General features: G+C 34.2%; 1 protein-coding gene and 1 long non-coding RNA gene across 3 annotated transcripts; one reads left to right on the top strand and one right to left on the bottom strand.

Annotated features, from left to right (window-relative positions):
- Window positions 1–5,824: 5,824 nt before the first annotated feature.
- LOC144567362 (ATP citrate lyase (ACL) family protein) lies at window positions 5,825–11,547 on the bottom strand. The gene is made up of 12 exons (XM_078317486.1): window positions 11,282–11,547; window positions 9,716–9,826; window positions 9,199–9,310; window positions 8,701–8,765; window positions 8,377–8,454; window positions 7,817–7,891; window positions 7,558–7,710; window positions 7,334–7,468; window positions 6,825–6,989; window positions 6,598–6,720; window positions 6,445–6,516; window positions 5,825–6,192 (listed from the first exon to the last, which is right to left on the bottom strand). Exons 1-12 carry the CDS (start codon window positions 11,381–11,383, stop codon window positions 6,115–6,117), a joined length of 1,269 nt encoding a protein of 422 aa, XP_078173612.1. The 5' UTR covers window positions 11,384–11,547; the 3' UTR covers window positions 5,825–6,114.
- A 746-nt stretch (window positions 11,548–12,293) lies between these two features.
- LOC144567727 (uncharacterized) lies at window positions 12,294–13,598 on the top strand. Of its 2 annotated transcripts, none has more exons than XR_013515489.1 (3): window positions 12,294–12,460; window positions 12,905–12,982; window positions 13,065–13,598. It is a non-coding gene; the product is annotated as an uncharacterized LOC144567727 (long non-coding RNA). The 2 variants fall into 2 exon arrangements; XR_013515490.1 differs by having other exon boundaries at window positions 13,057–13,598.
- Window positions 13,599–14,061: the final 463 nt, after the last annotated feature.

The raw sequence follows: 14,061 nt of genomic DNA, 5'->3' as shown, positions 1-14,061 counted from the left end.
TCATGCAAATGCGTAAAGGACACTGTGCTGAGAATGTATAAAACTTCGGCCCAATCTTAGCGGTTAATGTTGCACTTAGGGGCACCTCTAATTGCTCAAAAACTGAAATTAAATTGCAATTGAAAGTAAAGAGATGAGTTTAGAGAAATTTGACACGCGGGGTGATAACGGAGTTCGGCAAAACAAAGGCCTACGTCTCCGGGGCTTCGCAACCTTGTGAGGTGCGCCTTTCTATTACCCAATACGAAAGGATTACAACTTGTGAACCGTTAAGCCCTTACACACCAAGCGGAAAGTCAAACGGCCAACTCAAAGAGATGAGAACAAGGTCTCGATTGTCTAGAAACACAAGAGGAACACTCAATAGATCACTCTAATCTAATCTATATCAAGATTAGTGAAGTAGGTTTGAGGTTGATTGAGGGATTTTGAAGTTTTAAGCTCTCACAACAATGGAGTAGGCTAAGCTCTCAGAAAATCGCTTTTGAATTAATTAGGGTCGGCTGAGATGATTTGGGAAGAGATCCCATCACTCTATTTATAGTGTCAGCTCAAAAATGAGCTGTTTGACATAATACGTTACCAACGTTTTATTAAACGTTACAACGTTTTATTCAAATGCGATTTTAGGGTTTTAATTCTCTGACAGCTTAGTAAAACGTTACCAATGTTTTATAAAACGTTACAACGTTTTAACCTGTAAAAACTTGATCAAAATAGAAGTTATTTGAAGCTTTAAAACGTTACAACGTTTTATAAACGTTACAACGTTTTATAAACGTTACAACGTTTCTAGCTGATACTGAACAACTGTGCTTTAATAGTTCTGTAGCTGTTAAACGTTACAACGTTTGTATAACGTTATGACGTTTGTAAACCGTCACAACGTTTGTATAACGTTACAACGCTGTAACATAGTTTCTTCTTTTGATCAGTTTATTGTTTCAGATCAATGTAAAACGTTACAACGTTTTGAAAACGTTACCAACGTTTTATCCCATTTTAATCAACCTCACACTTACTTTACCAAATTTCTGATTTTATAATTTGTATTCTTGATAAAAGTCTTCGTGATTTCTTCAGTCCAAGCATATTATACTGCAGTTATTACTCTTCTTGGACCTACATATTCTCAAAATAGAAGAAATCGTAAAATTCAATAATTGTATGTTTTTGCAAATTAGTCAAATAGACGTAAAAGATTATTATACGAACAACAGTTAATCCCTGTTAGAGTATCTCTAAACCTAACTTGATGTCTCTGAGAGTAGTGTATTGATCTCGGGTAGGGGCAGGGCGGGCCGGGAATCCCTGTTAAATATATCGGGTAGGGGCCGGGAATCCCTGTTAAATATATCACGGGTAGACGGGTATCCCTGGTATTTTTTTCAAAAACCTTGCCCTACCCGTCCTATACTCGTGCCCGTTGTACCCTTGAGGGGCAAGGCGGTCCGGGTAGGCGGTCCGGTCCGATCCGATTTTTTTTTTCTATTTTTTTCTATTTTTTTTTAACAATGTCGTATAAATATTATTACGTGTTTATAATTCGACTTTTAAAATCTGAATAGTTCAATATCAAATAGTGTGTGTGTGTGTGTGTGTGTGTGTGTGTGTGTGTGTGTGTGTGTGTGTGTAGAGAGAGAGAGAGAGCTTGGCTAAGATCAAAGTGGTAGTTCCTGAGCTTTAGTGCTACCAATTCGTTTTTTAATTTTTAAAGTTCAAAACGTTGATCCGAACCGTTCAAGTTGTTCTCCATATTAAATTGTGCTTGGAGACCAAATTTTACATTTTTCTGAATTTTTTTTACTATTTATTAAGCCACTTTGAAAATCTCTGATCCAACGGTGGCTTAACAAAATAGTAAAATCAGAAGCCACCATTGGATCAGCTGTTTTCAAAGTGGCTTAATAAATAGTAAACAAATTCAGAAAAATGTAAAATTTGGTCTCCAAGCACAATTTAATATGGAGAACAACTTGAACGATTCGGATCGACGTTTTAAACTTTGAAAATTAAAAAATGAATTGGTAGCACCAAAGCTCAAGAACTACCACTTTGATCTTAGCCAACCTCTATATATATATACATAAAATTATCAAGTCACATTTTTATAATTCCTACATAAATAAAATTTGTAACTTATATATAAAAATTATTCTTGCGAAAATTTGTATGTTTATTCGGCTAAGTACAAATGTATTTATTTATTTCTTTACACGAGTCATTTTATTTTATTTTCAAATTCTCATTCTAATTATATAGTTTCATAATTTATTTATATCTCGAAATTTATTACACGAGTCATATTTTAAACCTATTCAAAAAAATAAACATAAATTACTTAACATATTTTCAAAAATAAATCTAACCTATTTAAAAATAAAATCTAAAAACAGAAATTAAAAAACAGAATTGAAAAAACAGAAATTAAAAAATAGAATTTAAAAAACAGAATTTAAAAAACAGAAATTAAAAAACAGAAATTAAAACAGAATTTAAAAAACAGAAATTAAAAAACAGAATTTAAAAAACAAAAATTAAAAAACAAAATTAAATAAATCTAACATCTTTTTTTAACCTATTAAAAATAAATCCGAATTTGAAAAACATAAAATCTAACCTATTCAAAACAAATCTAATTACTTCACATATTTTCAAAAATACATATAACATATTTTTTAAACCTGTGAAAAATAAATACGAATTTCAAAAATAAAACCTAACATCAAAACAAATCTAGAAATTAAAAAACAGAAAATTATTATTATTGGAGGGAGGGATTTTAAAAATTTTGAAATTTAAATTAAAGTGGGTCGGGTAGGGATAAGTCGGGTATACGGGTACGGGTATGGTCGGGTTTTTGTCCAAAAAAGGGTGACCAACCGGTTTTTTGCCCGTACCCGTCTACCCGTTTACCCAACCTATACCTGGACTCGGGCACGAGTACCCCGGGCATAGGGTACGGGCTACCCGCAGCGGGTATAATCAATCCACTATCTGAGAGTGAACTGCCTCAGAAACAGAAATATTTAGGCTAATACACAATCTATATATTTGAGGATATCTATGTGCAAATGTACAAGACTCATACCAGATATCATGCCATAAAGAGACTTCAGAGGATGAACCTGGGTCATAGGTGGTACTAATATGCCTTAAATTGTCTAATTTGGTGATTTCATTCCAAAAGGGAGAGTAAACTATTCTATCTACTGAATAATATTTATGAAGAACTAGAGTCTTTCGCATACTAGAGTAAGAGCGATTCTTTAATTTTCAAAGCCATTTTAAAAGTAAGGAGATATTCATGAGGTGTAGATCTAATATACCTAAGCTCCCAAATTGTTTTGCTATACATGCTTGAGACCACCTAACTAAGGCATATCGTTTTTTGGCTGTTTCAGAGCCCTGCCAAAGAAACTGTCTTCTAATTCGATCAATTCTAGCTATGATAGTTTTTGGTACTTTATAAATGGAGAGTGTGTAGAAAGGTACAACTGACAGGACTGAGTTTATCAATGTCAGGCGGCCTCTACTAGAGAGCATTTGTCCCTTCCAGTGTTGTAATTTGTGTTCTATTTTATCTACAAGGAAGTGCCACTCAGAAAACTCTATTTTTATTATTACTTGTTATTTTTTCTTCTACCAACATCTACATTGTTGTTGTGAGAATAATTGAATAAAATGTTGCATTCAATCATGCATTGAAGTTGAGAATTAATACAATTACAAGGTCCACAAAATCCGCACGGACACTGTATCAACTGGTTATGACTTACGAAAGCTTTCATTCACATGGGGTCGTGGATTAATGTGGCTATATGATTTATTGATCCGTGCAAGGTGGCTATATGATTTATTGATCCGTGCAAGCTATAACGGGAAACCGGAACATTCATCAATGCCTCAACCAACATGTCTGAATTGTTCACATGGACGACACAAAGAATTCAATGAAACCAATCACTCGGGATTAATGCTATTATTGTGATTAATTGATCACGTGCACCGAACTATTTGATTGAATATTCTATCAAATTCAGAAAAAAGATATTTGATCACCTGCACCTCTCCACCCCCAAAATTGCATATGAATCAATCCCAGTTTTTGTTTATACTAGATTCAAATAATTGTTATAATTCTGATTTTTTTTTTTCTAATCTGAAAAATTATCCATAAAAAAAGAAAGAAAAAAGGGTAGAACATTTAGGTTTTTAATGGTAAAAAATCCATTCGCTCCTATTATTTCACAAAGAAGAAAACAAGAATTATGTTGAATTTCAAGTATTCAGTGTCACACTTTCACCAATAAGAATTCCAAGTCCGGTGTTAAATTCAAAAGAAGTGTCCCTCAAACTTTAAATACATGCCAAATTTTACAAACTCTTTAAATTTTACCTTTTTAAGGAAGTGACAAATCAAACAAAAAGATGCCTCTAGAAGGAAGTAATATGAAAATTCCTCAACTTTGAGCCTCAACGAAAAGGACTCAATTCATTATGATCATATTTAATTTTTAATTGTGAAGTAAAGTTAAATATTAAATTATTTATCTTATTTTATTTTTATTAAAGGACTCCTAGACGGTAACAATTTTCAAAAATTGAACTTGCAATCTCTCTATAGAGAGACAAAGCTCATGACACTGCACTAAGCTTGCGGTTCTTGTTTATTCTATCTTACTTTCTATATTTTACATCTCGTTAAATAGTTAAAGTCATACTTTTAAATTAATTTGTTTAAAAAATAATACTTATCTATAAAGTAAAGAGTTTGGAGAAATAAAACAACTTACTACAAATTAACTATTTTATCTATAACCGTGTGCTCTACATGTGGAGTAAGTACATAATGATATTGTGAATTTAACATTTAATTAACATAAAAATTTCAGTTGGTAACTCAAAAGAGATTGACGCTCGTATCAAATTCAGATCAAGATAACTGACCCGTTAACTGTTCAATGTGAATTTGCACAAATCTTCCCGTTATATTCTTATAGGTCATGTTTGGTTGTAGAATAAGCAGTGGAATAAACTCTTTATTTCACCTTTAAGCAGTTCAACAAGAAATAAATTTGAAGTAAAATGAAGTAATATTTGAATTAATCTGAAATAAGTTACTTTACCTAGAGTAATATTTGAGTTAATTCGGAGAAAATTACTCCATCTCTCTTAGCTTTCTCCATTAGTGAGCTCCACAATTAACATTCATCTTAAAAAAATTCCCGCCTCATCAACTTATTCTACCAAACTCCAATCAAAATGATTAATTCAATTTAAATTAATTTTAGTATTCAACTTAATCCGGAGTCACTTACTCCACAATCAAACATGACCATATTCTAAACACGCAGTTTTGACTTTGGTTAACCTTATGCGCTCAGGTACCGCAGAGGATATTCACTCGCCCGCATCCTCAATCCAAGTGGGAAAATTTTAATGTTTTAAATGCACTCAACAAAATGAATATGTGGCTTAACGCCTAAACTGATCTAAACGTTTTCAAGAGCCGCCCACAACCTGACATGCTAAAATTTTGAAAAATAGATGACAGGAAGTAGGAACTTTCACAACAACTAAATACTTGAAACAATAAACATTAGATATACACTATAATTTTTAAGCTCTCACACTTATCCCTGAGAGGAACCCTTTGTAATTTTTCTAATGTTCCTTTTAGAGTAGTTTTTGATATCTTTAGACAGATATCCAGGTAATTCTTGATTATAACATTTTCAAAAGGAAAATCAAACATTGCGATGAGCAAATTTTTGTAAGAATATCTAGGTAATTCAAGCATATTAAAAATGAAATTAAAATAGCTAGGTGTCCAAATAATTGCCCCATTGAACAAAAAAAATAAGTTAAACAAGGTAAAGGAAACTAAAAGCTATTCAACAGTTCAAATATTAGCAAATGAATTGCCACAAAAACTGCTGAACTAGATCTTTGAATATGAAAACCCAAAACCTCAACCACAGGGATCTCTCTCAATAAAGGGTTTGCCCAAGTGGTTCTGGATTACTTTTTTTATTTTAACACGTCACTTTTCAAAATTTCAGAAAACCTGAACCTCAGATAAAAGACTGGAAGAAATCATGAAATATTAATTTATGTTTTAATGGCTTTCACAGCTTTCTCTGCTGCATCATCCAAATCTTCGGCAGTAATTAGAGTCATCCCACTCTCCTAAAGATACCAAAATAATTATTAAGGTTACTACAGGTCCCAAGAAAGAAAAAGACAGCTGCATCCTTTTCTTTACCATGTATGATAGATTTTATTAAAAACGTATATACTGTAGATATTGATGTAAATTGAGGTCAAAAATGAAGGCAACACCCTAAGGAAATAGGCAGTACTGTATTACTTGGAGAATTTAATTATGGTACATTGCTCGGTGCAAATGAGATGTCAAAAAAATGTCAAAGCATATGTTACCTTGAGAATTCTTTTTCCCTGATCAACATTGGTTCCCTCCAAACGGACGACCACTGGCACTTTCAATGAAACCTTAAAAAAATTCAAATCAAATGTCAGTTCTTAGTAGAAGTTCAACGTCCTTTGCATGATGCTCCTTAAAGTTGAACAGACCTGTTTGGCAGCATTGACAATCCCACTGGCGATGACATCACACTTCATGATGCCTCCAAAAATGTTTACCAGAATAGCCTTCACTCTGTCATCTGATGTCAATATTTTGAATGCCTCCACAACCTAAACAGCATGACGCAGCAAAAAAATTAGTTCTTCCCATTTCTTGTGCTCTTTGTTCAAATTTGGGCACAAAAGCATTGATAGAAGGAATATATGGAGTATACCTGTCCTTCGGATGCATTGCCTCCAACATCAAGGAAGTTAGCTGGGGTCCCACCATGCAATTTAATAATATCCATGGTAGCCATAGCCAATCCTGCACCATTAACCATGCAACCTATTTCTCCGTCCAAACCAATATAGTTCAAATCTGCTTTTGCTGCAGCAACCTGACAAGGAACAAGAAAACCAAATGGGCCTCATAAATGTCATTTCTATAAAGAAAAAAAAATACCTCAATATATATCCCTTATAAATTTTCTTCCACTAGATTCTGACAAATTGACACTAGTAAGTAGTAAATACACAAGATACATGACTATAAGACACTAGATGAGGGCATATGTTCATTCTCTCTAAAATTGTCTACAACTTGGGCAGATTAAATTTTTTATCATAATTATAAGTTAGAAATTAATTGTATAAAGAGAATTGTGTTATTAAGGATATATTCAAACTGTCAATTTAGCAGGTCTAAGAAAGGAAGACCCGGAAAAAAGTTGAAATAACTGACCTCTCTAGGGTCTTCCTGGGAAGTGTCACGCATAGCGAAAATTTCCTTTTGCCTAAATGCTGCATTATCATCAAAGTTCAGCTTTGCATCGGCTGCCACCAACACTTTATCAGCTGTCTCAGCAAGTGGGTTGATCTGATAACAACAATTTCAATGCCCATGTAAAATAATCTCAAAGCACTAAGACCGGGCACAAGTATTCACTGCAACAAAGAATATCACACCTCTAACATAGTGCAGTCACTTTTGCGAAACAGCTCATAAAGCTTCTTCACTTGCTCAATGCAGGAGCTTCTGTCAGCTCCTTTTGGTGCCAACCCATCAACAACCTTGGCCGCATCTTCATCGGTGATTCCTTTGAAAACATTAATAGGCACCTAGAATTTATAATTTGGATGATGTTCGAGTTAGGATGTTACTTATATCGATTGGTAAAGTCGTTGGAAATCTTAGAAAAAATATCTGAGAAAAGGAGTTGGTAACCTTGATGATCATGTCAGGGTACTGCTCAGCAAGGTCTTCAATGCTGGTCCCACCTTTACTGCACGCGATGATCAACTAAGATAAAGAAAAATAGAGAAAGAATGATTAATTGAGGTGATAACACAATTCAGCATTAATTATATGCAACTCCCACAAAACATTTTCTGGTTTTTGGAAATAGTACCTATTTGGTAAATTAGTCATTAAGCAGGAGAATATGCATCCTACTGAGGCTTTACTGAGAAATGTTGGATCAGCAGTTGGATAATGTACACTTGATTAGTTCACTTTGGCTTAGCAAATCACAGGCCTTAAGATATAAAGGAAACCAAAAGAGCCATCGTTACAGGTAAATGAAAAATGTTCAAGACTTGGGTGGAGTTTCAATTGCACAAACTCAGTGGAGTATTTCCATCATGTAAGTATGATAGTTCTGTTAGTTATGAATATGAGAAATGTTGGATCTTATTTGCTATAAGGTGTATTCAAAAACAATCCCGTTGTTCTTCATTAAACACATTAAAAAAGTAACGGCTGAGAGGAGGAAGCAAAAAATATACAGGTCCAGCAGTCTTCCTGTCAAGTATGATAGAGAAGTACATCTCATTGACAAGTGATAGCTTCTCACATAAGTAGACCTGAAATGAACAAACAAAAGAGAAACAGATTATGGATGGAGAAAGAACAGAAAATTAAAGAATTCCAATCTCTAATCTTAATACCGGCAAACTCATCAGAAAAAAAAAATTAACTAGGTCATAACATTCTTTTTCAAAATATAAAGTAAAGTTTTATCTTGAATTGTTAAACTGGTCAACTAAATTCTTTTGCAAACTGTTAAAAAGGATCATTAGTATTTTAAAAGTACATAGAAATCTTTTTACCTTGCTGACAACCTTTCCTTGCGGGCCAGTCTGCTTCGTGACAAGAATTTGACCTAGCATCTTACCTGTATAATCAAATGCCAAGTTAGAACTACATAAAGACAAAAAAAGTCCAGTATTGTTTTTCATAATTAAAATATTTACACATAAAATCACTTGAAGCACTTGTGATAGCTAAAAATCAATTAGTGAGGATCCTAGAAGTGAGCATCAAAAAATCACTTAATTACGAATCTTATTTGGCTCATAACTTTACATCACAAATCATCATGAGATGTACGAGAGCATCCTTCATAATTGAATGTGCAAACACAAATTGATCGATATAGGAAGTACAGTGCAGCCTTGAATAAAATAGCAACTAAGAAGCGTAATCTAAAGTTCAGTCAATTGTTGAATGTTACAGAAACATAAGACAATTTTAACTAGCAGGAGAAACCAATTTATGCAACTCTGGAGGGCAAAAGTGAACATAAATATTAAAGATCAGCACAGTACCGGCAATGTCTTCAACCTCCTCTTTTTTAACAATATGAACTCCACCCTTCAGACCACTTTTGAAAGTACCTAATCCTCTTCCACCAGCAAGGATTTGACTTTTTACAACAACCTGATCATGTGGCAAAGAACAGTTGAGTTATTTTAGATTTTTCCAATTTTGAGATATTGCACATCACTGAAAACAATGGTCATCTTGCAGCAGATTCATATACAATAATACAACATCAAAATTGAAGTAATATCATCTGACCCAGTATAATACATGATAGTACTGCTCCACCTATAAAGTTTGTCTACTTATTGTAATTGGAACTGAGTGATTGGCCAAATTTTAATTGCAAAAAACATCAAATAGCTTCCCTTTATAGATTTTTTTTAAATAACACCTCAATTAGTTTCTGAATTAGAATATTGCCACCAAACAGAAATAGCACAAGAAAACCAATGATAGCACATTCTAGGACAGTACCTTTGACTAAGATTATTGATATAATGAAGTGTATAGAAAGATTACCTCGCTTTCATTTGGGAAAACTTTTTGAATGGCATCTTTCACCTCGGGAAGAGAGCCCGCTGCAACTCCTCTGGGGACATTAATTCCATACTTGCCCATCAATTCAGCTCCCTGACAGCAAAAAAATTAGTCTTATGTATGATTACTAAAATACTTTCTATGCTTCCAAGACCCTTTCCTTCAAGTGTAGTAAATTACTAAGAGAGTTCCAGCACCACCACATTTTGGTGCTGCAAGTTGCCAGTACCTCTTTTCTAATTTATTTTAAAAATCTAAATCTGAATCGTTCCTTGCCAGGATTGTGCCCTTTGTCAATTTTAATAATTTTTTGAGCTGGTTTCATAGAAGATCAACAATTCATAAAATGAACAGATCAAGTTAACTGCAGTAAATACATTTTAGTGCATTTGTTGTCAGGGCTCTTGATCTTTGTCCAAAACAAACACAAAATGTATGGAATTTCACGTAAACACCTCCTTCATGAAGAAGAATGAGATTAACAGTTCGACTTTGTTTGGCTTTGGATATTAAAATACTAATGAAAAAGGGGTTTGTGGCATTCCATACATTTTACGTAAACACCTCCTTCAAGGAAGTTTTCCTCGACAAGTGACCATGATGTGAAGAAAGTTGAACAGACCTATGATTTTGTAGTGGTAATGTTGATTCATTTGATAGATATCTGAATTATACAATGACATGTTCTAGTCAACAGGAGGCACAGTACTAAATACATAACGCTGCTCAGAAATACAGCAAAAAAAAGAGATGAACCTTTTCCAAAGTGTGTTTTCTTGCTTAATGGCTTATTAATTAGGGCTGAAATTTTAGGTTGCGCTCCTTTTGACTCAAAAGGAGGTCACCCATTTGAAATTTGAGCTAAATATTAACTGATCTGAAAAGCTCGAATTAATATTGAGTACTGATGTCAAATTAAGCCGAGTGCACTCATATTGGCTCAAATTGAGCTTGCATTACATGCTGTTCAAGCTCATACGAGGCTGCCAGGCATCTAAGTTTGAGCCTTACTTACATACTGTAAACAAGCAACAAGCATCGCAGTTCAATGTCACAGGATCATCAAGTGTGTAATCATGTGTGAGCATTGAAAAGGAGAATGTGGCAAGCTGAAACCAACCAAGCTTGAAACTTCACACCAAGTGTGAGCACAATGCTCTGTTCATGATGCCAAAATAACAAGCCACTTGAGACTGGCTTGTTTGCTGCCTATCAATTGTGCAAATGTTACAAAATAAAAGGATGAAACTCTAATACTACACCAACATGATTGCTTTTCTAGTCAATTTTGGGTATTGGATGAACCAGATGGCCAAATGAAAATAAGATGATGCATTTCTGGAATTTGATTATTTACCATCAATCGCAAAGAAACTGGAACTAAAATATTGCATCTAAATTACTACAAGCTCTCTGCCGAGGTGTACCAAATCAGGTCCAGTTATCACATCCGTTTCATTTATCTTTCTAATTGTTCAATAATCTGATCGGATCGGAGAAAAGGTTTATAGAAAACGAGAGAAAAGAGAGAGCTTGAGCGAAGATAACCTGGTACTCGTGGATGTTGAGGCGGCGGACCTGCTGCTGCTGCCATTTCCCGGCAAGCGAGAGACATCCGCTAACGAGCTTTTTCAAAGATCCTCTCACCATTTTTCTCTCTTCGGGCGAGAACAAAAGTTAGAATGCTCAGCGGAGAAAATGAGAATATAAATTGCAACCCTAGTTTCCTTAATTTTTATTTTCTTTCTTTGCTTTCCAAGTTTCTTTGATCCGGGTCCCTGTGAAGTGTGAACACTACAGAGCCGGCCGGGGTAAAGATTGTAACAGAATAGTTTTAGCTTCATGCAGTGCACGAACTATAGAATCGAAACAGCGCTGTATATCATTCGTGCACTGCATGAAGCCAAAATTACACTGTTAAGATCTTTACGTTTTTGGCGTTAGTAAAGCATTTGTTGCTTGAGGTTTCAACATTGGATCCGCATCGACATCATCTATCGTCGCATTTGTTAAATTCGTGCTCCTACACATGAATGGATCGGACGGTGTTGTACTACGATATGATGCACCGCAGGACTGCAGGAGGTCTTTTTCAAGTTGGGTTAATCTTTTGGGAGGTCACTTGAATATTTTCTCACATGACATGTTAGTCATTTTTCTCGAAACACAATTTAGTTATTTCAGAGGTCATACAGATATATTATAGCAGATTTATATACTACTTGATAATTTTTTTATTAAGTTCAGAAAAATCACGAGAAATTATATTCTAATATTAAAGAGTTTTGGCAATTGTGTGAATTAAAATAGGGAAAAAAATTTATTTGCCACTCCAAAACTTAGAAATTAGTTATTTGCCACCTCAAAACTTGAAATTATTTATTTGTCACCCCAAAGTTGTTAAATTAAGTTAATTGCCACCATTATACTCTAAATTCATATTTTGTATTTAAATTATTCTGAAAAATCAACAAATTATAATATAGACCAAAATACCCCTGCTAGCAGATTATGTGAAATACTTAGCTCTGTCAGTTCCTAAACCTAAGCACGGAGCTTAGCAGATTTATCAGATTAGCGACTCTCTCCTCCGCACCAGGGGCGACTCTCTCCTCCGCACGGCACCAGGGGCGCCTCTCCCCTCCGCTTGCCTCTCTCCATCGCCCGTCTCTCGGGCTTCCTCTCCTTCCTTCACTCCGTCTCCTCGGGCTTCCTCTCCCTCACTCGGTAAGTCTCTCCCTCAACATGAACCGGTAATATAGTTAATTTCTGATTGAGACTTGTACCCGTGCTCTTAAACCACTCAATCGTAAAACCTTACTATGAATGTTTCTGTACCAACCAACATGAACCGGTACAGTGTACCACATTAAATAAAGATAGATGAAATTGAAATTCTAGTTTTATATGCCTCTAACTTGAATTGAAATTCTAGTTTTGGTTTCATCTGTACCAACAATCAAATTACTACTTGGCTCTATCATTACTATTTTGATCAAATAGAAAACTGGTATATAAGCCCCATTTTTTTTCTATTAAAATCGAGTACTGAATTGCATTTTTTTTTTGTACTATGTACATGAATTGCCTTGATTTAGCAAAATTAAAAGAGATAGGATTACAAGCCTCCAGCCCACAAAACTAAATTATTTTTGTACATTTGAAATGCAGGTTTCTCCACCAATATTGATGCTTTAGGAACGGGTTTGGAGGTGTGAATAAGATGGACAAGTCATGAATTCCTAGTGGGTAATAATTCAACAAAATAGGAGTTTTTTTTATTTTAATTTATCTAGAACTAGAAGTATAATAATTTGTTTTAGTTTTCTAGGTCAGAGCTAGATGTGCGGTTTTTTTAGTAACCAATCAAGATCTCTCTATTTGAATAACAAGCAAGGCTTCTGAGTATAAGAGGAGGAAACTGGTAAGAGCATTGCAGGTACTACTGATCTTCACTGAGGGCATGCAAATTAATCAAGTTTTTCTTTCACTGTATCAATACTTGTCCAATTGATTGGCATACAAACGAGCTACACCACTCACTGGTAACAAATCAAGAGCACAGAGATGACATAGGGGCGTCATTTGCACTTGCTGATAAGAGGAGGAGTTGTCAGGAACACAAGGAGAAGTTTACAAATGGATCCTCCAACTTTTTGCATTTTACAATTTATAAGGGACGGATAGTTTTAGGTGTATTTGTTTTTTTTAAATTAGGTCACTTTATGCTTTTTAAGTAGTTTGCTATCTTATTTCTTTTAGATATTTCTTATATGACAATGTAATATGTTTAGACCTTTTTGAATTAATATAATATGCCTACGGGTTTATACTGGAAAAAAAAGCAGAGATTCCAATACTTACATTATAAGCTTTTATTTGATGTTCGTGTTTCTCGTAACATTCTGTGAGGCTCAATTAGGTACATAAAAATACAGCTAGCTTTAATAGTTTGTGTTAAGAACAAGATAAAACCGATAAATGTTTGTATGCGCTATAAATTTATTTGATTAACAAATGTTTATGTGATTTGATTATAATCAAAACTTGATACCAATTAGAGCTAAGGCTTGTACAAACAACAAATCAACTATTATTCAATCTTGATTTTGTTAGGGTATATACCAGTTGGTACAGTTATGCCACTATTCAAGTAAAGCTAAATCAAATTGTAAACTAAGGCTTTACAAACAACAAAATACTCTCAATTTGCAAAGTTGGTACAGTTTAATAATACTAAATTTGCAAAGATTGATACAATGGGTTGCAATTAAGTTCAAATAAAATTACAATGTCCCCAACCCCTCATAAGCACCTAACAAAACAAA

This window comes from Carex rostrata, chromosome 16 (assembly GCF_964058835.1).
Source record: "Carex rostrata chromosome 16, lpCarRost1.2, whole genome shotgun sequence".
Lineage (NCBI taxonomy): Eukaryota > Viridiplantae > Streptophyta > Magnoliopsida > Poales > Cyperaceae > Carex > Carex rostrata.
This window is presented reverse-complemented; position numbering and strand designations above follow the sequence as displayed.